Source organism: Barbus barbus (genome assembly GCF_936440315.1).
Source record: "Barbus barbus genome assembly, chromosome: 32".
NCBI classification, from domain to species: Eukaryota; Metazoa; Chordata; class Actinopteri; order Cypriniformes; family Cyprinidae; genus Barbus; species Barbus barbus.
In genome coordinates, this window is record NC_136760.1 from 26,547,621 (window position 1) to 26,574,872 (window position 27,252).

Genomic DNA, 27,252 nt, shown 5'->3' on the forward strand with positions numbered 1-27,252 from the left:
TATATATATATATATATATATATATATAATATATATCACACACATATATATATCACACACACATACATATATATACACATACATATATACACACACACACACACACGTATATGTATATATGTATACATAGCATCAATATTTAATACTTGGGGTTAAGGAATTTTAACCAAGTATGAATAACAGCACACACTGCTGATTAATAACACAAATCTTTTCTTCCCCAAATGAAAGCGGATAAAGTGCTGAAAATCTTTCACAACGACCCTTCACAGCAAAAACTGAATGAAAATGAAGAGCAATAAAACGGTCTCATTAAAAGTCAGATTTTATGTAATGGACTGCAGTCGTGACTTCCAGCTCACGCACTCCCTGTTCCAACACGACCCAATCAGCACGACTCAGCAGCTTGTGTGTGTGTGTGTGTGTGTGTGTGTGTAAATACTTGTTCCCATAGTCCATCTTAGAGGTGACTTTCTGTTTGAGCTCGGACATCTCGTCCTGCGGGAGCGTGCCGGACAGGATCTGGGAGCGCCACTCGATCAAGTCGTAGATCATGTCTCGGACCGTGTTGAACATCTCGCGCTTGTCGCCCTGTTGGAAACAAAGTCTGGTTAAAACCCTGCAATGCGTGTTAATTAATTAGTTAAAGCGCATGCTGCTGCATAAAGGCGTGATGCTCTTAACCACTGTAGACAAACAGCCCCGGAGTGTCATATTGCTTGCTTATGCAATTAAAAGTGTTTATAAACTGTCAATGAGACACTTTTGAAAAAGGTTTGAAAACTAACTTCACTTTTTAATTTGTATATCACGTCAGAGCTTTTCAACATCTCGCCCCCTGGCGAAAAGGATCAGATTTATTAGAGAAAATTGCAATGTGTCTCAGCAGATGAGTGTGATGTCACTGCGACATGTTGTCATCAAAACACTGTCGTTAAGCTCATGATGTCAATTTCCCAAATATATTAGTATGCAAAAAGCAGCGTCAATTAAGTGGGATGTCCAAATTTGTTGTATTCATAAAAAAAATGAATATTTTGGCCAAAAAATACCCAGATGACCTACTACATACGGCAAGATTTTGAACTGTGCATCTGATGGGCACTTTTGTATCAGTGATGGGAGAAGGCTTATAAATAGTGGAGATGTGATGCAAATGACGAAAACAAAATCTCAGAAAGAGTAATTGGGTTATTTTGCCCGAGTCTTGTCTTGGTTAAAACATAAAAACGGGGCAGAAAACCTTGCATAAGATGTTTAACGTCCAATAAAAACAATTTTTAGTGTAAATATACTGATCTATTAATTACTGAAGATTCTGGTTATAAAAAGCTGACTCTTTGCGGTTAGTTTGCTGTATGTTGACAGTGTCAATTTGATGATGTCAGTTGTGATATCTTCTCCATCCTAATACATACTTTTAAGTGCGCAGAGGAAGAATATGCAACTTTTGGGAAATAATACTAAAATTTGTAATAAATGCAAGGTTACCACATATAGGTCCCTCCATATTGCCGCCCATTCTCGCAGCGTAGTCGTGACCTCATGAACCAGCGGAAGCTCGGTAGGAATGACCGTCTCCTTTTGTCTAAAAGAACAGTGATAGAGTGCAAAACAGAAACAGCAATATAAGTGAAGGAGTTTTCCAAGAATATCGCTTGTGTGGGAAACAATAGGCTGTTTAACTGCATCCACGTCAGTAATTCCTGCTTACTACAGGCTCCTGAGGACCCTGAGTCATTCAGATCCCTTCATGCCAATGAAAACTAATTACCAGCATCAGTCATCACAACAGTGCTTATGAAATCTGAGCTGGGCTTTGCTCACGATTCCAATTACTCTCACACACTCACACCAAACCAGCACTCACTCATGTGTATTATATTCCTGAACCACGCTTGAAAATCCATTTCAGACTCCAAAATCTCCCATTAGGCCAGCAATGGGCTGCTGGAGCACTAACTTGTTTTAGTAAGACGTCTATGGGAAGTATACTGTTAGCTGTGCTCATGCTGGACAAACGCTGATATAATAAGACCAATAACAAAAGTAACAGGATCTTCAGATGCAGAGAAGTAGAGTAAAGCTTAATGTAGATGTTCCAAAACATAGTGAGCTGCCTACATAGGGAACTGCCGTCAAAAACAGCATCCTAACCATTATAGAGACTTGCAAGGTCAGATAAGGAAATACCTTAAAGTGTTTAAAGGTCTGAAAATGGTGAGAGGTGACAGAAATGGATGGGGAACGGGGAGTATATGGGTCTTTACATGAATAGGGTACTAAATAGAGTGCCAAACTCTTAAAAAATAATGAAATATGAGAAGATTTTTTTCCTTAGCAAATGATCACTAAGAGGTGGTACTTAACCTTCAGAAAATGTCAAGGATGAATGTAATATTATATAAATATTAAATATGCAAAACATGGCAAACCTCATGTAAAATTTGTAATTTTTAGCAACATTAAACAAACAAAAAAATAGAATTATAAAAAAAAAAAAAAAATTCACATATACACAGGTTAATAAAATAAAACAATATTTAAAAACAATATTTATTTCTCATCAAATTATCACTGAGAAGTGGTGTGTAACCAGAAAATGTTAAGGATAAATTAAATATTCTATAAATATGATATTTTTATGATGTTTGCCATTTTTGCATAATATACTGTATTATTTTAAAATCATTATTTGCATGAGTTTGTAATTTGTAGCAACGATAAACAAAACAAAAACAGACAAATAACAACAAATAACAAAATAAAGAAATACATTAAAATGAAAAAAAATATAGAAATGCTAAATAAAGAGAAAAAATAAACCTAAATAATATAAAATAATTAAACAAAAAATAAAATAACATTCACAAATACACAGGCTAATAAGCTAAGCTAATCAATCCATTTTTAATTAGACAGACAATCTAACTAAATTACATCTAGTTCTGATACTTTTGAGTAGCGAATGAAACGAGCAGATTTATATTCAACATTTATAGTCAACCGCTGAGTTCATCACAACAAATCCTGGGATTGCCTTCTCCGTGAACGTGAAGGATTATCTGGCCGAAACAATTTGATTTGGCTAAAGAGCTACAGTAATGTCTGCTAAGATGTGGCTAATGCTTTCTTTCATATTCAGCAAATAACAAACTTTTAGGAATATGAATGGACATACTGACCCGCTGCCTTCAACCGTGGCCTCTTTCAGATGTACGTAACACGCCGGAAACACTCCCTGGACATCAGAAAATATGAAACAAAGGAGAAATTCAAGTTGAGGCCTGCTGAATGATTGTATTAAACTGGAAAGCTGACTGTACTCTGGAAGCGTTTCATACAGTAACTCACCTTCTTCGATTTTCTCCTCAGCCGATACCCTCGATACCATCCTGAGAAGAGCAAGAAATATCACAGCAGTCAGACGGAAATGCCAGCAATTAGATTATAGAGAGACGCCACTCTGTCCCTATAGCACAACTAGAAAACAATATTCTGAGATTATAAAAGACATGTTTCATAAATCTCCTGGAGATACGAAGTGAGGCGGCGGGTATGTCTGCAAGGTACAAACAAATCATTCAACATTGAAGTGTGTGTTATTGAGATCGGCTGAGACCAGAGAGAGGAAAGCTCTGGTGACGACATATCTGTGTCCTAAAAAGGTAAGAGGTGACATGAGGTGAAATGAATGGGCAACAGGGAGGACTTGACATAAATGGGGTACTAAATAGCGTGTGAAAGTCTTATAAATAATAAAATAAAGAGTAGAAGTAGGTTTTCCCTTCCTCAGCAAATGATCGTTACGATCTGGCACTTAACCTTTAGAAAATGTCAAGGACAATTAAATAGTATATGAGCCGGTTTATTTTAAACGAGGTTTGCAATTTTTGTTCAAACCGAAATACAATTTAAAAATATAATGTGTGACTTTGTAATTTTCAAGGACTAAAAGTAAACATCCAAAAATAAAGACAGACAATCCACATTAAATACAATAAAATAAGATAATTCAAAAGTAAAATAAAATATAAAATAAAATGATAAAGTAAAATTAAAGATGACAAAAAGAAAATGAGATAAATGTTAAATTAAATTAAAAATAAAATACTTTACTTTGCAGTTATTGATATTTTTCCCCATACTTTTTCTTAAAATAGCCTTGAAGGCTTCAAAGGTTGAGCTTTTATGATCATCTTTTCATATTGATGCTTTGCTGTGTCACATTTAGTTACGACATAAGATTGTGTGTGTGTGTGTGTGTGTGTGTGTGTGTGTGTTTCACCTTCGTAAGTCTCCAGAATGTGTACAGTGTCTCCGATCTGTAAGGACAGCTCTTCATCACTGCGAGTGTCATAGTTATAGATTGCTGCAGACAGAGAACATAAAACACTATAGTGAGACACATGGCATCAATTTCTGCTTGGTGTGTGTGAGAGGGAGAGAGTTATAGATGATGCAGCAATGCAATAACTAACCACACAACAAACAATAGTAGCTCAGCAATAAACACCGCCTCCAATTTGACACATACAAGCACCCAAAAGATCATTACAATGCAAAGTGTTTGAACGTTTTATTTCACGATTTTCAGTGAAAAACTACTTTAATTAATGTTGTTGTTTTTATTTTTTATTTTAGGGACTTTGCAGTAAAAATGACCATCCATATTAATCTCAACACTCACTGCTTCCCTGCAAACACTGGTATTTCCTTCAGGAAATGTGAGATGTCTTTGGTAAACAGACAGAAACGGTGAAACAGAGAAACAGTGTTTCCCAGCGACCCTGAATGGCCAGATGACCCCGTGACAGAGAGACAGCAGAGGACGAGCAGAGAGCGACAGATAGAGAGCGAGACCTGTGAGGGTTAATTACTGTCTCTATTTCGGTCTCTGTCAGACTCTCACCTTCATTCTCACACACGCTGTTTCTCTCGGCTAACTCAGTCTCTCAGAGAAAGAGAGAGCAATTACTCAACTGTTGAGCTCCTACACTTAGAACAATACTACTATAGTATTTCTTCATATTTTGGATTAGCCTATATTAAATTATGAATTGTATTTTCATTTTTAAGCCAAGTTTAATTTTTGTTTTTGTGATTTTTTTTAATTAGTTTTTAATTTAAGTTTTAGAATTTTTAGCATTAATTTAATATTGTTGTTGTTTCTCATTTTGAGTCTAATTTTATTATATTTCTAATAGGCTGTCAAACGATTAATCGCATCCAAATTAAAAGTTTGTTTACATTACATATGAATGTGTGCGGTGTGTATTTATTTATTATGTATATGCAAACATGTATATTTAAGAAAAATATGTTATGTTAAATATATATATATAAAAATACAAAATATTATATAAAAGTATAAATATATAGACATGTAAATATTTTCAAAATATATACTCTATGTGTGTGTATTTATAAATACATAAATAAAAAGTACACATACATAATGTAAACAAAAACTTTTATTTTGGATGCAATTAATCACGATTAATCATTTGAAAGCACTAATTTCTAAATATTATTTCTAATATTATTTTTAATTTCCATTACACTACTACAGTTCAAAAGTTTTGGGGAGAATAAGGTTTTTATTTATTTATTTATTTATAAAGAAATTAATTTTCTTGTACAGCAAAGATGCATCTCTTATTCAAATAAAGTGTATTCAAATCATTTATTTTTCCAAATAAAATGTTGTTTTTTTACTTTCTATTCAAAGAATCCTGAAAAAAATATATCTACAAAAATGTGAAGCAGCACAACTGTTTTTCTGCATTGATAATAATCAGAAATGTTTCTTGAGCAGTATATTAGAATGATTTCTGAAGGATCATGTGACACTGAAGACTGGAGTAATGATGCTGAAAATTCAGCTTTGCATCACAGGAATAAATTACATTTTATAAAATACTGAAATACAAAACGGCTGTTTTTCATAGAAATAAAATTTCACAATATTACTGCTGTGTGTATTTTTTATTAAATAAATGCAGCATTGGTGAGCATAAGAGACTTCTTTTCAATATATATATTTTTTTAAATATAAAATATGAAATGTGAAAAATCTTGTAAAACACAGTGTTAATGAACAACAACTTTTGATAATGAATATACTGAAAGCACACATTTCTCTCCATCTAACAGAGATTTAATTACTGTATACACATTAAACATTTCTACAGGCTATACACAAAGTGGCATCCCAAATAAGTCAGGCAAACTTGAAAAAGCCATGAGCCAGCAGAGCTTCCGCTCATCTGTACACGCTCCAGACAACCAGATCCGCACAATCAAATTCCATATGCTGCCGTTATGTTAGCCTCACAAGAAGCCAATCCAATTACACAACAAACAATATATGGAGAGTCAGACACCTCCACGATAGGAGAGCAGAGTAATGCCTAGAGAAATGAGGAACAGGAAATGGTTGAAAATGTCCCTAATGTGAATACGAGTCACAAACCACCACAGATTCTGCTCTTATCTTAGTAGGAAGAACACTGTACCAGATGACATCTCTCTGAGTTTTCTCTCACACAGATGCGCACACACACAAACAAGGAAATGCATACATAAACACACAAATGATCATTTGAGCTCAGCTCAGACTGCTGTGATTGCAATCTCAAAGCCTGGCTAACAGGTGGCTAACAGCACAGTAATGCACAACCGCTACAGGTTATTTATTATATAAGAGAACTTTACAGCATGAAGAACTGAACAAAAAAGTGAGCCACATAGACAGCATGTACATAGACAGCAACCTTCTCAGGCAGGATCTTTATTTTACAGAGATAGAAACCAATCAATCACTCAATCAACGAAAATATTAAGATCCTGATGCTATGAATGAAAACCAAGTGAGCAAACAATTATAAATAAATAACTATTAAATTAGAATATTAATAATAAAATAATAATCCTAACACTATTGAGATAACCAAGCGAGTAGATAAAATAAAACTATAAAATAAAAAAAAAAAAAATATATATATATATATATATATATATATATATATATATATATATATATATATATATATATATATATATATATATATATATATATATATATATATATATATATATATATATATATATATATATATATATATATATATATATATATATATATATATATATATATATAAGCATCCTTAGACTATTGGAATAACAAATAGAAACATTTATAAACTGAAATGAATATTACCATCCTGATGCCACTGAGAAAACCAATTGAGCAATAAATAAATAAATATAATCATTCCTGGCTTTGTTGACATAACCCAGTGAGGAAATAAAATAAATTTAAAAAATAAAATATTTCAAAAAATTATTAATGCATGTGATGATACTTAAAGGATAAGTTAGAATAATTTCACTGACAATTGTTTGTAGCTTTCATGTGCATATTATGCATAAAAACCGTGTTCAGTTGTGAAGCTCACTGGGTTTTGGATCAGAGCTGAAGGAAGAAGAAAAAACAGAGAGGAAGAGAGGATGGGAGACACACAAAGAGGATCAGAGCAGCATGAGAAGACCCGTGTGTGCGCGAGACTGACAGGAAGTTCAGGCCCCTAGAGGCACCCGTGTCCCCCGAGAGAGAAAGCAGACGCTTCAGTCGCCTCTCTTCCAGCCTGGCTCTGAGTGAATGGAGCCCATTGAGCCGGACACAGACACCAGCTGCAGTCACTCTCCTGCCCTCCAAACCTGCATCTAAACCACAGGCTAGAGACGAAACGCTATGAACATTTCATATCACGATTATAGTAACCAAAATGATCAACCTTTAACCACTGTTACCACATGATAGACAGACAGACAGACAGGGCTGGGAAGGTTACTTATGTATTTCACTACAGATTACAAAATACATGCTTTAAAAAGTAATCAGTAATGCATTTCGTTAGATTACTCAGGTTTAGTAATCTAAATACTTTAAAATACTTTGAAATACTATGTAACACAAGGGAACATATACTTCATGTCTTATTTTTATGTTTTCCAACTGTGACATCTACCAGTTATAAGATTTGTTTTCTTTGCATTTTTTAACAACATCAGCTTTCCATCGCATTTCTATGAACAACAAAAAAAAATGTTATTTAAATAAACCAATCAATTTAAATTCAATTTGAATACAATGAATGGGATTCCGTGCTGCATTCCAAGCTTCAAAACGAATCCAAACACGCCACCAAACATACAATAAAAGTAAACAACTGGCACAGTTCTCCAAGTTATACAATAGATTTGTTTAATGAATGGACCAAACTTTAAGTGATTACTTCATAATCCTCTCTATGGAGAAGCGATCGGCACAAAAGAATTGCTGAGTCAAAATTGACAGGGCTCGTTTCCCAAAGCAACTACGGTCGCAAGTAATGTCATTGTAGTTCAACGCAATTTAACAACCACAGTTTGCTAATTATGCTTTTGGGAAACATACCCCAGATCTATACAGTTTAATGTTAACCATTCACACTGGTTTCGTTAAACAAAAGGAATGTTTCATTTAAAAGACTGACTCAAAAGAATCATCTGTTCACGAATCGAATTATGAACTCGCATTACCGTGTCAAAGATGATCTGTTCTTGAACATTACAGATGAAGTCTTTATTCATTCGAAAAACACACAAAGCTATCGTTTTACTTTATAAACTTATTTCATGCATGATTCGTATGGATTAACTGAATGCAAAGTGTGAATTCTAGGATAATTTGGTGTCATTTTTCAATTAAGATCTTAGAAATATTAAACGTAACAACCATTCAACACTCAAAATATGAGAAAATAGAAAAACAAGTTACTGGATAAAGTTTTTCAAAGAACACCTTTAGTCAGGATGCTTTTTTCCAGTTTAGACGTTGTATCTTTCGATGCCAATAGAAGCTTTGTTGCAGGCAGGCATTGCACTGCACTGATGTTACGTCCTTTTAAGTTGATATTCTGGTCATATTTTTTTTCCCAAGAACATTTTACCAATTTCAAACCACATCAATCTTAATAACTACTATTGATTTTGTATTTAATCATTTATGAGTGATAAATAATTGTCCATGAAGGCTGAAAGTCAAAAACTCCAGTCAAATTTCAGGTGTGCAGAATTATTAGGCAGCTTTTCTTTTACAGATAAAATGAGCCAAAAAAAAGAGATTGAACTCAAGAAGTAAAAAAAAATATGAAATGCCCATGAGAAGGATGCAATACTAGTGCAGTAATAGAATTAGCAAAGTTAAGGCATGACCACTGGGCACTGAAATGCTCATTTGGTCAGCAGAGTCAGACAAAACAGGTGGAGAAGAAAAGACACGTTGACATACAGTATATAGGAAGTTTTTTTTTTTTTTAAACATCCAGTTATGCAGAATGTAAGATGGTAAATATTAAATTGATGGATTGGCGAATTGCAGGGATCATTTGCTTCTCTTTCCTGTAGCTTTCGGCAGTCTGTAAAATGTTATGTAAAAATACCACACTGAGGTATAAAAATTCTATATTGATTTAAAAAAAAAAAAAAAAAGTTCGATGTTGGATCGTTTCTGAAAAAAAAAATATTATCATTGCATCCCTAGCAGAAACAACTCAGAAAACGGTCCGAGCAGCCGGTCCTGCGGGCTAAAGCATAGGCATTATCTGTAAAATACTCCATAAAGGCTGGGAATGAGATGTACGTGGCCCTATTGAAGTCACTGAGTCAAAAGCACACAAAAGGAATGATAAAATAATGTCAGATATCTGGCCGTAGGTGATAAGGAGTAACTCCAGTCAGAAAATAACTGGCCATTACAGCCAGGTTGCGTGAGCCACCCAAAGCATAGAGAGCAGGAATACTTGAGCAGAGGAGAAAAAGAGACGCTTGGATTCAAAAGATGCTGAGAATAAGGCAGAGGTTGAACAATTTCTAACAGAACGGATGACACAACGAAGGTGCTCGAGCAAAACTTTATCAGTTTCAGAGAGCCGGGAAGGTTTTATAACATAAGAGCGGGTCCACAGCTTCTCTTTGAGGTCTGGAAGTGTAATAAAGGATTTTATTGTCTCACTTAGTCAGACATATCAGTGTCGCTATAAAGTCTGGTCCATCCTGCAGTTTATTAGCGGTGTTTGGACAAACCCTGAACCCTGAGTATTAAACTTCATGGTGTATCTCACCCTAAGGCGTTTGTGCAACAGACATAAAGGTATAGTTTTCTATTATTTTTTCTAAACAGCTGAACTAAGCTTTCACCTGATTGAATCAGCCATAAACCTACAAGTGAAGGAGGATCATGGGCCTTATTGAGGGTCTAGGATGCTAGAGACATGGGATTGGGGTCTTTGACTTTGCAAAACTAGAAACCATCCAGAACACCCTAGCAACACGATAATAGCTAGCCTCAACACCCTAAAAAAAACATCACATATTGGATAAAAAAAAAAATAAATAAAAAAATAAAAAAAATTAAGTGTAAATAATAATAAAAAAATAAAATCAAATACAAAAAAAAGCATCCTGATGCTACTAAGTTAAGCAAGTGAGTCAATAAAATACAAAAATGTAATATAAGATAAAAAAATAAAAAACAAATAAAGAAAATGCAATGCTATCAAGTTAACCAAGTAAGCCAATAAAAAATAAGACAAAAATATAAAACAAAAATAAAAACAAATAAATCCTCATTAACCAGGTGAGCCAATAAAAAAAAAAAAATAAAAAAAAAAATCAGAATACCAAAAAATTCTTACAAAAATAAAATGCTCGTGATGCCAAGTTAACCAAGGGATTTATTGCCAAGCCAATTAAATAAAAATATAAAATACAAATATTTAAATATAAAATAAATAAACACACAGATGATTCTACTGTCAATCAAGTGAGCCAAAAAGTGGTTAAATCAAAATACAAAATTTTAATAAAAAAAATAAAACAAATCTCTTAAAAATTAAAAAACAAACATCCTGATGCTACATTAACCAGGTGACCCAATAAAAAATATGAAATGAAACAAAAATCGAATAAAATAAAACTAATCAAGTGAGCCAATAAAATAAAACACAAAAAAATACAAATAGGCCATCTGAACACCACATATAAACAAAAAAGCTACTAGTTTGGAAAAGCTCTTGCTGTTTTTGTGTACTATATGCATTCAAAGATGAGTCACCTAAAGCTGAGAACAGGTTTTTGGTTTGCACAAACGTCTGCACATACACAGTCACACACAAGACATCAATAATACTGTCTGTGTGACCACAGCCAATATATAGAACCTCACTGTCACGGTCTAGAGCTGAAAAACACAACTCAAAAACTAAACATCTGTACCGGTGTTTCACACACACACACACACACACACACACACACACACACACACACACACACACACACACACACACACACAAACATGTGCATACTGGTAACTAAAGCACAAGTCGTGCCCTGCTTTCAATGGAATGAGGAAGAACATCATGACCTTTTTTTCCAGATGTTTAATTGGTGTTTGCAGACCAGAGAAAGCGCTCATCACATTCATTTAGACTCAGATTAAACAAAAGCCTCCCAATCAGAGGTTGCGTTAACCGAAAATTGACAGAATTGTTTTTAGCAGTGACTGAAAAATCTGAAGGCCGACCATCACTTTGACAGATTACACTGAGGGTGATCTATTGTAATTTATAACTGTAATCTATTGTAATTTATTCCCACCCCTGTCCAGTTGGTGGCGAGTGCGCTCCAATGTGGCAGCAGAGTGCGGGATCATCAGCCTCCAGAACTAAAATAAAACTGTCACGAGTCTTTTGCTATGCCTTTGATTACGCACAGGCAAGTATCCACTAGTAAAGCGAAAGAGATGATCAGTTCACATGTGTTGCCGCTTCGCTTGATCTGAGCCGTCTACAGCGAACTATCACGCCACATTTACCCAGCCCTAGCATATTTTATTGTTTTTAGTGGCCTCCGCTGTCACTGCAGGGTGTGCTGTTGAACACGAAAAGTGACGCACAGTCTGTTCATCTGTTTTCTTCATAAATGAATAAATGCATAAGCCCATATGCTCGTCCTCTAGGTTCATTATTAAAAATTAAAACATGAACAAAAATAAAAGCAATTAAATGTGTTATTATAATTAAAATATGAAAATTAAAGTGAAGAGTAATAAATTATGATGGAATTTTTAAGACCCTGTCCGTCAAAATGACAAAATGACGGACAATGTTATAGTTTAACGCAACCTCTCCTCCCAGATTCATTGCAGATCACAGACGGTCATGTTTGTCCACGCTGCTGCTGAGACTGGGCCCCTACAATTAACCTGAAATTGACGCTAAATATTTCTATATTTAATTTGAAGGGTGAACAGAGGATGAGATATGCTTATTCACTAGAAGGATACTGAATATTGTCTTTTTTTTCAATAATAGCATGTGAGACAGTATGCAATAATGAACAAAATAAAATAGCAATATGCTGAACTATTATATGACCTTGTGTGCATATCAGGGTAACTTTAGTTAACCAAAAACCATAATTTAAAATAAGCATATAATAAAATAAAACAAAAATATTAATTAAAAAAAATCCCATTTTCATTTTGTTTAACTTAAAGTACTAAAATAAATGGAAATTAATTAAATAGAAAAATTCAATAAATGTAAAATACAATACAATACTTTACATTACCAGGCAAATAATTGTATTGTAAAATTAAATGCATTGCATTGTGGGATACGGTATTTCATGCAGTGTGCTCTGATTGTATACAGCACATCTAAGCAAAAGTATTACGTTATCTGAATACAACATGCATGCAGAAAACAAATATATTGCAGAACTAGTATAAATAGCATGGAAATCTTATAGTATGACAAAACAGAGACAGAGAAAGAGAGGCATGCTTGAGTTATGCTGTAGAAATGGGGAATGCGGAAAGGAGACTGATGAAGAGATGAGATATCATGTTGAGACTGTTCTACTATACAGTTCATAAATTCAGCCAACAGGTAGAAACATGCCTGATGAAGCTGAAGCTACAGACAGACAAAAATCACACAACCTACTGCCTACTGACCTAATATGCAATCATTGCAAGACGTACAAGGACGCGCGCTTATCAGACTGGCTTTAAACTTTAACAGGCTGAATCAGAAGTATTATTTTCTGATAACACAAAAAAGAAACAACAGTAAGTACAAGCCTGCTCGTCCCACTCATGTTTTGACATTGACAGAGGGATCTGCCTATTTACGCTCCTCTTGACGTAATCAGTACCACGTGGGGTAATCTGGTCAGAAGTGGTCGAAAGTGGACAGAAGATGGACAGAAGAGACGGATTAAAACATAAACGGATTGTAAACGGGTATGTGTCTTCACGGTCCACTTGTGATCCGATCGACCAAAACGCATCTTAATACCAAGTGTAAACAGGGCCATAGAGATGAGAATTCAACTTATGGTACGAATAGATCAAATAAAATACAGATATTAAATACAAAATTATGAATAAAAAGTACATTTGTGTCAAGTGTAAGTGTCAATTTGTGTAAGTGTCAATTTTTCAAATACATCTTATTCATCTGAAAGCTGAATAAATAAGCTTTCCTTTGATGTATGGTTTGTTATGATGGGACAATATTTGGCAGAGATACAACTATTTGAAAATATACAATCTGAGAGAGCAAAAAAAAAAAAAAAAAAATCTAAACATTGAGAAAATCACCTTTAAAATTGTCCAAATGAAGTTCTTAGCAATGCATATTACTTAATTACTTAATATCCTAATGATCTTTGGCATAAAAGAAAAATCGTTAATTTTGACCCATACAATGTATTTTTGGCTATTGCTACAAATATAGCCCAGCGACTTAAGACTGCTTTTGTGGTCCAGGGTCACATATGTGTTTGTGTGTGTGTGTGTGTGTGTGTGTGTGTGTGCATGCATGCATGTATGCATACATGAGTAATGTAATATATTGTAATATAAATCCAAAAAATCTAATAAAATAAAATAAAAATATTTTTTTTAAAAAGCAGCCTGATGCTACTAAGTAAACCAAGTGAGCCAATAAAATAAAATAAAAATACAAACATCTAATATAGGATAAAGAAATAAGCAATAAAATAAAATAAAGAATTCTGGAAACCAGTTTAATAATACAGAGCTGCCAGTTAAATCGACAAGTTGTTTGGGAAACAAACTGACATTTATATTAAAAACACGTGTGGCTTCAAATAATTAAACTCATTTTTGCAAAAAAAAAACAAGTGCACATGAAAACGAATGACATTTCTTGCATTGTATTAATCAGAACTGACAAGATTACACATTTGCATTGATTTCAGTGTTTGAATGTCCTGTGCATTTTTATACGAATCCGCATTTCAAAAACACATTTTAAATGCAAACATACTGTATGTCACAACCGCTACTCTCCAAGTAAATAAATCAGCCTGTATGATTCATCCATTTTCAAGCACTGTTATTGTTTTGTGTGTGGCGAGTCTTGTGAGCTAAAATACTGTATTTGCTCTATTTGTCCTTTTATAAAAGCTTTCAACATCTTCTGATCAACAAAACAACCCGTCTGCTTTTTTACACAACAGCAGCATTCAAACAAACCAACTTCAAATATTTGTGAACTTTCTGCTTTCATAACACTTTATTTTTTTCTGTTACCTGTCCATGATTATTTATAAACACACTCACCTTCATATCACACTAATTATAACCCAGACACATTTCCACAAAGTCCAACAGTGTTTCTAAAGATCTTCATTAGAATCGCCACATTATTCTGACGGGAGGACAATTGTGAAGGGAGGCAAACTTGCACTAATTATCTTGTTTGCATCGAGCGCAGATCCAGCAGCACAGAGCACCATCACCGAAACCTGCCCTAAAACCCGACCCGGAGCCCGTTTCTGTCATGTCCAATCGGAAGCAGGTCAGACACGCGCCGTTCATCATCATTATCGCACAGCAGCAGGTCAGCGTCCGTGATGCCAACGCATCTACAGTCCTGCCGTCTAATTGCTTCGTTTTAATTGGCCAAGCACACTTGAACTTCTGTAGGTCCCAAATTTAATAATGGGAAAATAATTGCTCCAGACTGTTTGGAGAATTACCATAACAGAGTCAAGGATACTAGAAGAAATGTAGGAAATGAAACGAGCTTATATGTGTGAAGACAGTTACTGCAACATCAGACTCAAATAATCATTCTATATTACAGTAAAATCATCAAATCAAAATTTAACACATTAATGTAAAAGATGCAGTAGCAGGGCTCCAAACTGCGACTAAAATGGTCGCATTTGCGACCAAAAATATTAATTTGCGAGTGAAGTTTTTGCTGAGGTCGCCACTGGCGACTATATATAATTTGCATGAAAGGACTTTTTTCCCGATTGTTTTGCGCTCACATCTTTTGTTATGTTCACGTATTAAACTTACATAAGACGATGCGCATCAAAGTTTTACTGGAAAAGAGTTTCAAACAGTCCTCGTCTCTGCCGAACACAGTCTGCTGAACGCAGTGAGAGAGACCTGAAAGGGCCTGTTTACACCTGCTCACTTCATGCATTTTCTCTGATCGGATATCTATATGATTTGTTAAAAGGTTTCCCTATTTACACTTGGCCACATAAATGCGTCTTCGCAAAACGGAAATCCGTTCTTCAATTCCCGCTTCATATGCAAATATAACGGAGTTCACGTCAATGAAAGCAATGGATAATTTTATTAATTATCAGCTAATTTCAATATCACAGATCTTCTTATCGAGATCTTAGTCTATATGCTGTGTTCTGTTAATGCATAGACTTCCTGTTATTTGAAGCGCAATTGCCATCCAGTAATCGCAAAAAGCTTTGTGCTGTCTTACTTTTTAATAAACAAAGTATCAGCTTTAAAATGCTACGAAATTCAAATGATGCGGTTTGGGTGCTCTTTAATGCGGACCACAAGCGCACACTTTGGGTAATATAAACACCAGTACCCCGCGTCCACACGGTCCGTGTATGCGTCCGGATCGCGCGAGCGGAGAGTATCGCACTTAATGCTCAGGCGCGATCTCTTTAGCACCTCAGTTAAAGCAGCAAGTGAACCCATTATATATTTCGATTTACTACTATAGTATGAAATGAACATGATCAAAAGGTAGGCAATAAGAAAGCCTATAGTACAACTTACTGTTGTACTCATTCAGTGTACAACTCATTCAGTGTTTCAAACTGAGGAAATGTATAAAGCTTGTAAACATTGCATTGTAATACATTTACCTCAGAATAACCACTCATTGTCCATAAACTCATCAGTCAGCTAGAAAAATAACTATAAAGAGGAGCGGTTTGCTATATTTATGCGCTGTTGCATATTATTTTTACTTGTTCTGTTGTACATGATTCAACTCCTCCTATAAAATTGCATTTTACTAATGAAGAAAAACAGACTGAATGTGTGAAAGACGTGACAACATTTATAGGATGCACTGCACTCAGTTGCCAAGTGATGCTTATGGTCCATGATATTGGTACAGATTCTGTGTAACGAACAATTCTTTGTGACTGTATATTTCAAGTTGTAAAAGACATTTAATTCACACTTTAAGTGAACCTTAGTCCCCCGGTCGACCTGATCATCTACAAGATGGATTAAAATGCTGATAAAACCTAGAAAAGATAAGACATAAACACATGACAAAATGATTGAAATGTTAAAATAGGGGGGAAAAATAAAATGATAATAAAATAAACCACTTTTATTCTGTGGCACCTAAAAAAATTATTTGGCGCCTAAGTTTTTCTTTTATAGGAGCCAATGGCTCCTTACTCGATTTTTTTGTCTGGAGCCCTGAGTAGACTCATATTTGCTGGAAAAATCAACTCAAGCGTTTTATGAAAAACGTAATGCAGTTTTTTAATCAATACAATGAAATTTTATTTTAATTCACTGAATGAATTAATTAAATAATTAAATATTGTTTATAAATCTGTATAAAAAAATTACTATGTTAAATTAATTTAGATTAATTAAATTTGATTAATTTTGAATACAAGTTAATTTAAATAGAATTAAATAAATATAAATACACTTAAATATACACTGTAATTTCAAATATATTATACTTAAATGTAAATAAATAAATAAAAATACAAAAACTGAAAAAAAAGTAAAAAAAAACAAAAAGAATTTGAAATAGGTCAATTTAAATAATAGAATAGAAACAGAAATAACAATTGCCAATTACATTTTAAAATATAAATTTAAATGAATAAATTTAATTAAAAATACATTTAAATAAATATAAAAAATATAAAAACTGAAAAATAAATAAGTAAAAAAAACAAATAGGTGAATTTAAATAAAATAAATCTGTGCAATTACATTAAAAAAGTCAATTTAAATTCATACAAAGAAAGAAAGAAAGAAAATGTGGATGTATGTTTAATAAAGCAATGTAAACATTTTTGGGCTGAATTTCTAACAAGTAGTAGTTGTGAAATTATTTGCATCATGAATTTGCTCATACCACTCACTGCTAGCACAACGAGAAAAGAGACTAAACATATGAACAGGGGCCGAATCAAATTGTGCAATCGAAACGAGTGAAAACAGCCTCAAATCACAGTCAACAAGGAGAAAACATCCATTATATAGGAGAAAATACCATTAGCTGTTCTGATCGATTCCTTCTGAAGTGAAGACGCACAATTAGCCACATATTTATACCGCGGTTCAAGCGTTTGGCGTATCAGGCATGTGCCTATAGATCGTGTCGTGGTGCACAGGTTTCTCTGTGGGCAGAGGATAATTAGATGAGCGAGGAGAAGATCGGCGGAGGTGAGAAACAGCGGGAATCTCCCTGAACAAGAGGGTCAGCACTTCTGAGGCAGAGAGGATTGTGGGTATAATGTGGAGGGGTCAGACAGCAGCAAATACCCACAATAACAAAACCGGCAGAGACAACTTTGACTCGCTTAATTAGCAGTGCTTGTTAAGGTGAGCAGCACTATTATTATTGCTGATACTAAGGGTTAACGGTGTGAAACATCAGTTCATGTAGCTTCTTAAGGCCGGGACACACCAAGCCGACGGTCAGCCATCGACCAACGTCGGGCCGATGGCGCGCAACGGTGGAGCTAGTTTGTTTGGGGTGTTCCACTCTCGTCGGGCTCACGTCGGCGGCAGTTTGCCCGATTCAACATGCTGAATCGTACATCATAAAATAGAGCGAATACACTTTCATGAAAATCATTAAGGCTGATAAATCCAGTTATTGACACTAAAATTAAATTTAAAAAAAATTATACAAAGAAAAACATTTCAGAAGAGGTAACCTGTGTGCTCCCGCCTGCGGTCTCTCCAGAACACCCTGCATTAATGAGACGGGAGTGAAACACGGATGAAACTAATTAACCTTGTCTTTTTATAGTGGCGTGTGTAAATGCCACACGAGAAAAACCCCTGGCGGAGAGCGAGTGACCGTCATGACCAGATCGACATCCTCGCAGCAGCACCTCACAGAGCGCCGCTCTCTCCTAAACTCTCTCTTAATGGACCGATGCGACTGGCCCCTGGATCCCAGTTAAGCAGTAAAGCAGAATTAAAAAGAAAGGATGTCGAGAGACCGAAGAGGAGGGGTTAAAGATGGACATTTATCATAATGCCAGCCAATCAAATGCACATTTTTAATGAGCTCAGGGAACTCTGGGAGATAATAAGCTTCACTGTCACTCGGTAAATAAAGCAGTGTTTCACACATCGTTGCTCTATGAAACATGTAACGTAAGGCAAAGCAGCAGGGCATTCTTATCAAGCACAGTGGATGTCTGCATATAAATTCTTCTACAACCAGTTTTCACTTTTAGGTCAACTATGGTCATGGTGTTTTCATTCATTTAAATAAATCATTTAAATCTGAATTAAAATTAAATAAAATTACAACAATAAAATATTTTAAATAAAACATTAAATATGTAACAATTGACATTACATTATTAAAATAAATTAAAATGTCAACTTATATAAATGAATAAAAATATAATTTAATTAAAATACATTTAAATAGAGAAATTTTAATAAATATAAATACAATTAAATATAATTCCATTTAAACATGTAAATTTAAATTAATACAATAATGCTTTAATTGACAATGTTTTATTTTAGATTTTGTTTTATATTAATAATTACATTTTAATACACTTATTTTATACTGACTGGTTAATATAAACATCAGCATTAATAAAAAAAAACTGCAGTCCACAAGATTTAAAATTTTAATAAAATTACTGAAATAATATCAGTATGAAATAAATAATTATACCTAGACTGCAGTTTATTTACACCAGCAATTTTTAGATTTTTTTTCTTCTAGATTTTTTTTACCAGCAATGAACAGGTAATGAAGAATATTGACAATCCATGAATAAAATAAAAATAAATGTAATTAAAAAATATTATAAATTGTATGTATTTATTTATTTTTGTAATTTTTTACAAGTAAAAAACTATTATATATAAGTAACTATTGGTAAACGGAGTAGAAAAGTAAATTCAGAGACTGAGATTTTTTTTTATTTTTTATTTTACTCAAAACTTTCACAGAAAACAAAATCCCAAACAACAGGACAAAAGCAGCCGTGGCAACAAAGGCTCCAAAGGCTAAATACATCTTAAAAGCCCTCAGACATTTTCAAGAGCCTCTTGAAAAGCCAAAATAGCAAAAAGGAAAGAGCCAAATTGAAATTCCTGACCCACACGCTCACGAACAGAAACCCTGATCGATATTTCACACATAATGAGATGGTTAACCCTCCTGGTCTTTTCTAACTGTTGAATATCAGTCTCAACAGCACATTTGTGCGAGCTGCAGCTCTATTGTGCAAGGGGTGAGGTAAAGCACACATTTTGATGATTCGCTCTGAAGCCCTGAGTCATCAGCTATTGTTGTTCAGTGCACAACAATGTGTTCAGTTCAGGCCTGCACACCATAATTTATCCCGGGCGCCGCAGCATAAAATGGTTGCCCACTGCTCCGGGTGTGTGTTCACGGTGTGTGTGTGTTCACGGTGTGTGTGTGTTCACTGCTGTGTGTGTGCACGTTGGATGGGTTAAATGCAAGAGCACGAATTCAGAGTATGGGTCACCATACTTGGCAGTATGTCACTTCACTCATAAAACAATGACAGAATCAATCTCATAATAGATCCAGCTGCTCATTTTTAAAAAGGTACAAATCACCTAAAAATAATCATTCTGTAATTTGCTCATCCTTGTTTCAAACCAGTAGTGATGACAACTATCAACCACCATTGGCAAAAAACACCATAAAAAGCAACATCAATTAAGAGTTGTATGGCTTAATGTAATGCAATGTAGTGCACAGTATAAATGTAATTTGTTATTCACTGAAAAAAAAAAAAGTAAAGTCAGTCTACTTTTTAGTAGGACTGCTCAATTAATCTAAATGAATTTGCAATTGCGATTAGGCAAACGCTGCGATTGTCAGGGGTATCTTTCAATGAAGCACTGTTCTGTGATCAGTAGTAAATTGCCATCGGAAGGCCAGAGGACGGTCTTGTGCTGAAACTCCAAATACGCCCCGCAGAAGAAATTCCAATCGCAGCAGCTGAATAAACAGAAGATTTAACTGCTTTCATTCATTCAGCGTGACTAATAAACACAGGACTACGACAATATATGATTTATCTTCAAGTTCTTATCTTCAAGAGTTCTTATTTAAATTATTATCATAATTTTCATTATAATAAAGCAATGCTAATCAACATGGTACTCTAAGCAGTTATAAAGGCTATGAAATATGTTGCGTGCCTCATTCGGTGTAAGAAGCCACATCATCTCACAGAAGGATTTCTTTCAAACACTCGACTGACGTTATGAAGTGAGTTTGGAGTAAACATGTTATTTAATATGCGCGCTTTCAGATGGAGCAGCATTTGTTATTACAGAGGCATAGTTCACTGACAAGCTACGCAAACAGCTGTCATTATGGCAGAATGATTTCTTCAATTTAGTAATCACGCGGTTAAATCGGTCTGCAATTATGAACGCAATATTGCGTAGCTTGTCAGTGAACTACGGCTCTGTGTATTAAATGCTGCCCCATCTGTAAGCAGGTGATGGAGATTTACTACTAATCACAGAACCGGCTTTACTGACATGATGCGCATGACCAATCGCATTCAATTTATCGAGCAGCCCTACTTTTTTTGGCAGCTTTAAATAGTAATTTTGTCTTTTATTAGGTTTTGAAATTGTAAGGGAAGGTGAAAAGTTACTACTAGTTTCGAAAGAAATTTATTTTAGACTAATAGAATTTATTAAATTAATTGAAAACTAAATCAAATATTATAATTAAACCAATTATACCTAAATATATTAAGTAATATTAATGACTAATTAAAAATACACTAATACAACTAAAATTAATAAACACTGTATAAACAAGTTAAAGAAAAAACAACTAATATATAATTTATGCAATCTAAGGTTTAAGGTTCAGAAAAATTAAGATTTCTTGAAGACTAATGAAAATTCAACTTTATCTGCTTGAGAAGACACCGTGAAATAGATTACCTAAAAAAAATAAGTAATTAAATGTATTTCATTAATTGTATATTAATAAAAAAATAGCTATTAAAATAAAACTATTAAAATAACATCTCAAGTACAAATAATTTTAGATAATTAACAACAAAATAATTATTTATATTTATATAAATAATTATTTGTATAAATTACAAATAATTTGTAAAATTGCATTATTTTACAAATAAACAAAAAATAAATGAATAAATAAAAAAAACAAAATGAATTAGTTCATTAATACTCAGTTAAAGAAAGAAAGAAAATGCATTTAATAAAAATAAACAATAAGCAAGCAAACAAAATCATATAAAGTTTAATACATTACAATAAAATAAATAAATACATAGTTTAATTGTAATATTTTATCAAGAAAAGATCTCCTTAAATAAAGCTGGCGAGGCAGTGTATGGTATGCTAATCAGGATTAGGGATGCACCGATACCACTTTTTCCAGAACTCGCCCGATACCGATACTTTAATTTTTGGTACTTGCCGATACCAAGTACCGATACCGAGTACCGATACCGATATTTTTATTGTATTTTTACATTTTTTAAATATTGGGTAAAGAAAACAAATGAGAATGTAAAATGTTAGTTGATTAACTTCATTTATCAAATAGATACTGTCAAACCAAAATTTATTCAGACACCTTCAACATTTCTCACATTTTATTCGCTATTTTATTCACTTGAGTTTTAATTCAAATGATGCGTGCTGAGCGAACATCAATAAAGATCACACCACAGAAGTGCGCGCACGCTCTCTCTATCTCTCTCTCCCTACTGTTAAGTAACTTGTGCATTGTTTTACTTACTCGTTTTTGACATTTCCAACCGAAGTACAAACTTTCCAGTGATATCTGTGAGAAAGGGATATTCACTCGACAAGCTCGCGCATCTGCGCCGCCGCGCGCTGGATCCACTCAGCGTGTTTTGCTTATCAGCTTGCTCACATCAGCTATACAGGCATTAATACTGAATGTTTAGCATTATATTCATTGCATGTACATTTTTAGACATCCTTAATCTCTAATAACTACATTCTGCTGTCTGTTTTTCTGTTGTTGGTGTTTCTTTGTCTGAATATGGCACTGATCACATGCGTGGTATCGGCGTTTAGTATCGGGGCATTTTAACGAATACGAGAACATGAGCTCAGTATCGACCCGATACCCGATACCAGTATCGGTATCAGTGCATCCCTAATCAGGATGACATGTAGGTAGGAACAATAGCTCTGTTGGGCAGCTATAAGAGACGTCACAGGTCTGCAGCACCTACACACACACACACTAGACCAATTCATGAAACACCACTGTCAGAGTCTCAAATCAAGCACACAGAACACACACTTATTACTCAACAAACCTCACTAAAACAGCTCATCCCTGTTTGCTCAGTCTCTCACAGGTACAGAGGACAGGACGAGTCATTAATCTCTGTCAGTCGTGAAGACGCGAGCACACTGGATTCTTAAAGCCGTGACGTCGCTGACATTTACTAGTATGTCGCTCTCTGACAGGCCCAAAGCTGGAGCGTGTTTGATAGAGAACGCTATCAGGGGTCTCACGGGGGCCTCATTGTTTCGCCAGTGAAACATTAGTTCAAAATAACAAAAGCACAGAGATGATTATACTTTCAAAATGACTGACCAAGTCCTCAGTCAAAATAAAAAAATAAAAATTGTCATTCGCTCCCCCTCATGTCATTCCAAACCCACATGACTTTTATTCTTCACAAAAGGAGACGTTATGTAAAATGTTCAAGCTAGTTGAAACCAAAGAGGGCGCTGTTGAGCACCAAAAAAATCATCATAATGATGATCCATTCAACTTCTCAGCTAGTCTTCTGAACTCACATGACAGATCTGCGTAAGGCAGGGGTTCTCAGTCTACATTCAAACATCCAAGTCCGAATTCAATGTCAAAGATCTGGACCGGAACAACTGGTTGTTACAAAACATGTTTTTAATACACATGCATAACAAATCAATAGGGATTTGACAACATCAAAATCTCATGATACGATATTAATGCGATAAGAAGTCCATATGATACGATAGTTATTACGATATAAAAAAAAAAAAAAAAAGACAAATGAAGAATTTGGGGAAAATTACAATTTTGTACATTTTAAAGTTAATTAATCTATTTAGTGGAGGTGGGTCCGGACTTTGAGAAGTGCTGGTGGAAGTAAAAGCCTGAAACTTAAGAAGCCATTCACTGAAAAGCTCTCAAATCTCAGTTTCACTATTGCATGTCAAGATGTGTCACATCAGGCTGAATTACATCAAATGTTAATTTTTGTGTGTCTCAATAACTTCAAAGCTTGAGCTTTTTAAAGAAATTAACACTATTTAGCAAGGCTGCATTAAATTGCTCAAAAGGGACAATTTTCTATTTCTAATTTATATTTTGAATAAGTGCTGTAGAATCCTGAAAACATAAATGCATCATGATTTCCACAAAAATATTAATCAGCATAACTGTTTTCAACATTGATAATAATCAGAAATATTTATTGAGCAGCAAATCAGCATATTAGAATGATTTCTGAAGGATCATGTGACAAGAATATATTAAAGAATATATTAAAATGGAAAACAGTTATTTAAAAATGAAATAATATTTTGCAATATTACTGTTTTTACGGTATTTTTGATCAACTGAATGCAGCCTTGATGAGCATAAAAACAACAATTCAAACTCTCTGTATACGAGACTGACATATTAAGCACAACCAGCTATTCAGAGCAGTATAAACAAAGTTAATTTTCTCCTAAATGACTCCAAAAACACTCAATGTTCCATTTAGCTGTAAAAACAAGTGTTTGACCCAAAAGGCATCTTTTCCTGACTGCTAATGTGCCGATTTACAGATTTTCACATTTTGAAAAAATCTAATTCAGACTCACTGCTGAAAGCCTCCAGGACATTTGCACTTTTACGTTTGACCTAAGGGTCTGACGTGGTTTTCACTTTAATTCTGCACTGTCTGGTCTCCAGAGTGGCTGAACTGTGTACAAACAAAGACCACAGACTCATCTCAATCAATGGGATGGGGTGTGTTAAATATGCCAGAGAGATGATGTTCATATCTGCCCATCTGTCACAATGGCAGGGCTGTATGAATGGAGTAAGACTGGCCTTCTTAACAAAATAAGTGAGTGTGTGTGTGTGTGTGTGTGTGTGTGTCTCCTGCAGGGTAATGACCCTTTATTTCACAGTCAATAGCACAGCATCAACCATCTGTCCAGAGGAGAGATCAGACACCAGCAGGACAACTGAGGTCCTCAAAAAACACAATCAATACACACACAGACGCACCTGTAAAAATGCTGAATGTGATGAGCAGATCAACATTAAATGTCAGTCAATGCCACAGGTTAATGGGTGTTTTTCCCACCAAAAGTGTATTTATGAAATGACAGATGTCAGTGTTACATAATAGCTGTTTAAATAACTGAAATAAAATAAAAAAATATTTTAAAATATATGTTATTTCAGCTAGTTTAAGGCAACATTTCACATTTTCATTTAATTTATACTGATGTTCTTAAAGTAAAAAGTAAACCTGAAATAAAAAACTAATAAAAACTACAGAAATTTAAAAACCAACAAAAAGTAATAAAAATTACAAAAACCACAAAAAGTACTAAAACTTCTGAACTCAAAATATAAAAATAAAATGTAATTTCAAATATTAACTTAAACTATCTTAATGCTAAAAATAACACTTGTCTAAACCGCAGCTATTATTGAAAATTATTTTCAATAATTATTGCTAATATATAAATTTATTGTAACACGTATTCTATAAAGAAAACTTAAAAAACACTAAATTAATGTTTGCTGACAAAATATACAAATATATTGCTTGCAGAAAAAAAATCTTAAAAATATCTTTATTAAAATGTATAATTTTGATAACACTTTACAATAAGGTTTCATTTGTTAACACTACTTAATAGGGGTGGAACAGTTCAACTTTTTCACGGTTCGGTTTGTATCACGTATTTAAAGTCACGGTTTCAGTATGGTTTGGTATGTTTAGGGAAACACTATACTGTTAAATAACAATAATCTAACTACAAGCAACAGCACAAATAAAAATACAATAGAGTAAAGATACAAATAAAATATTTGAACAATGCCTGAGACGTGCCTCTTCAAGATGAATCGCTTTGTATTCCCCAATTTCCCAAAAATGACAAATGTAAAATAATCAGTGATTTTCAGGTTTTTTTAGGTAGGTCTATAGCATTAGTTTTTAGGTACAGAAATTGAATAAAGTAATCAAATGTAAAACAGCATTGAATATTTGACTGTAGAAATTAAAGATTAATCTTTATTAAAGTTACAAAAGCGATTCAATCAAGAGCAGTGAGTTTGTTCTTTGTTATTGCTGTTTGATTAATATTAAGAAAGTGCTGTCACTTTAAGAGAATGCACTGGTCCTGTGCACTGATACTGTACGCTCACCCGGCTATGTCTGCTATAGGATACTTACCAAGACGGGCATTTTGACAGAATTTGTGGGTGAATTTGTCCATTCAAACACAATACTTCAGAGAGAGATTTTCCTTCTCTTATCACTGTTGTTGTAATGTACTGGGAAGCCAGAATGCACATCCATTAACAGAAACATACATTAGCCGAACCTAGTGTTATTTATAACAAACCATATTCCACATGCGTTGTCAGATTTAAGAACCGTGTGAGGAGAACCGTGCGGTTTGTTTTTTTTCCGCAAACAGTGTCACCCCTACTACATAACATTGTATAAACTAGCAATAAACTATTTTTAACAATGTTCATTTTTAACATTTACCCATGCCCTTTTTAATATTAAAAGTTGTATCTGTTACCATGAATGAAGAGAACTAACATGAGCAAACATGAGTTTCTTTATTACCTAACCTTAATACAGATTAGTAAATGCTGTAAAAAAAATAAATTACAAATTGTTCATTCATGTTAGCTATAGTGCATTAACGAAGTATAAAAATTGAAAAACAGAAATAACTCAATTAGCTTCACAGCATCAACTTGCACAAATTTCATGTTATTACCTATTTAGAACTTTTTTGCATCACATAACCAAAGTCAATGCAAAATAGTCTACAACAACAAGATTAAGCCACAAAACAGAAATAACCCAATTTTGCATTGTTTTCATGTTTTTGTTTGTTAATTTTGTGCTTGTGCCACCCAAACCGCTGGAATCCCCCCCCCCCCCCATGTGACTAAGAAACATACCAAAAAAGACATGCATTACACATTTTATTGGATCACCACACATGTATTAAAAAGACTTTTAATGGGAGGGATTTTATATTAGAGCAACATCCCTGCACCCTAAACCCAGAGCGTTTCCCCTCCAAGAAATCCAGTTATCGCATCTTCTCAGACCAAAGCTCATAATATCACATAACTCGACTCCATAATCCCCAGATTATTCAAAATTCATGTTGAAAATCTATTAAGAATTACTCAGATGTCTCTAAGGGATCATACGCTGCCTTCCTTCAGACTGAGAAATACAACTCCAAAGAGGCATTACATCACAATCACAGTCTAGAAATGCATGCTTGTATACGATAACACTCATTCTCATATAGCAGAGACCTGGATTTACGACATT

General features: G+C 34.1%; 1 protein-coding gene across 2 annotated transcripts in view; it reads right to left on the reverse strand.

The window, feature by feature from the left end:
* The window catches only part of LOC306852401 (dedicator of cytokinesis protein 1-like), a 231,446-nt gene that overhangs the window by 192,436 nt on the left and 11,758 nt on the right, over positions 1 to 27,252 (reverse strand). For both annotated transcript variants that reach the window (XM_079389174.1, XM_079389173.1), the window contains exons 2-6: positions 4,289 to 4,372; positions 3,355 to 3,395; positions 3,186 to 3,241; positions 1,492 to 1,588; positions 443 to 591 (exon numbers count right to left, since the gene is read on the reverse strand). In XM_079389174.1, coding sequence (XP_079245300.1) covers positions 443 to 591; positions 1,492 to 1,588; positions 3,186 to 3,241; positions 3,355 to 3,395; positions 4,289 to 4,372 — 427 coding nt within the window. The remainder of the gene's footprint in view (positions 1 to 442; positions 592 to 1,491; positions 1,589 to 3,185; positions 3,242 to 3,354; positions 3,396 to 4,288; positions 4,373 to 27,252) is intronic.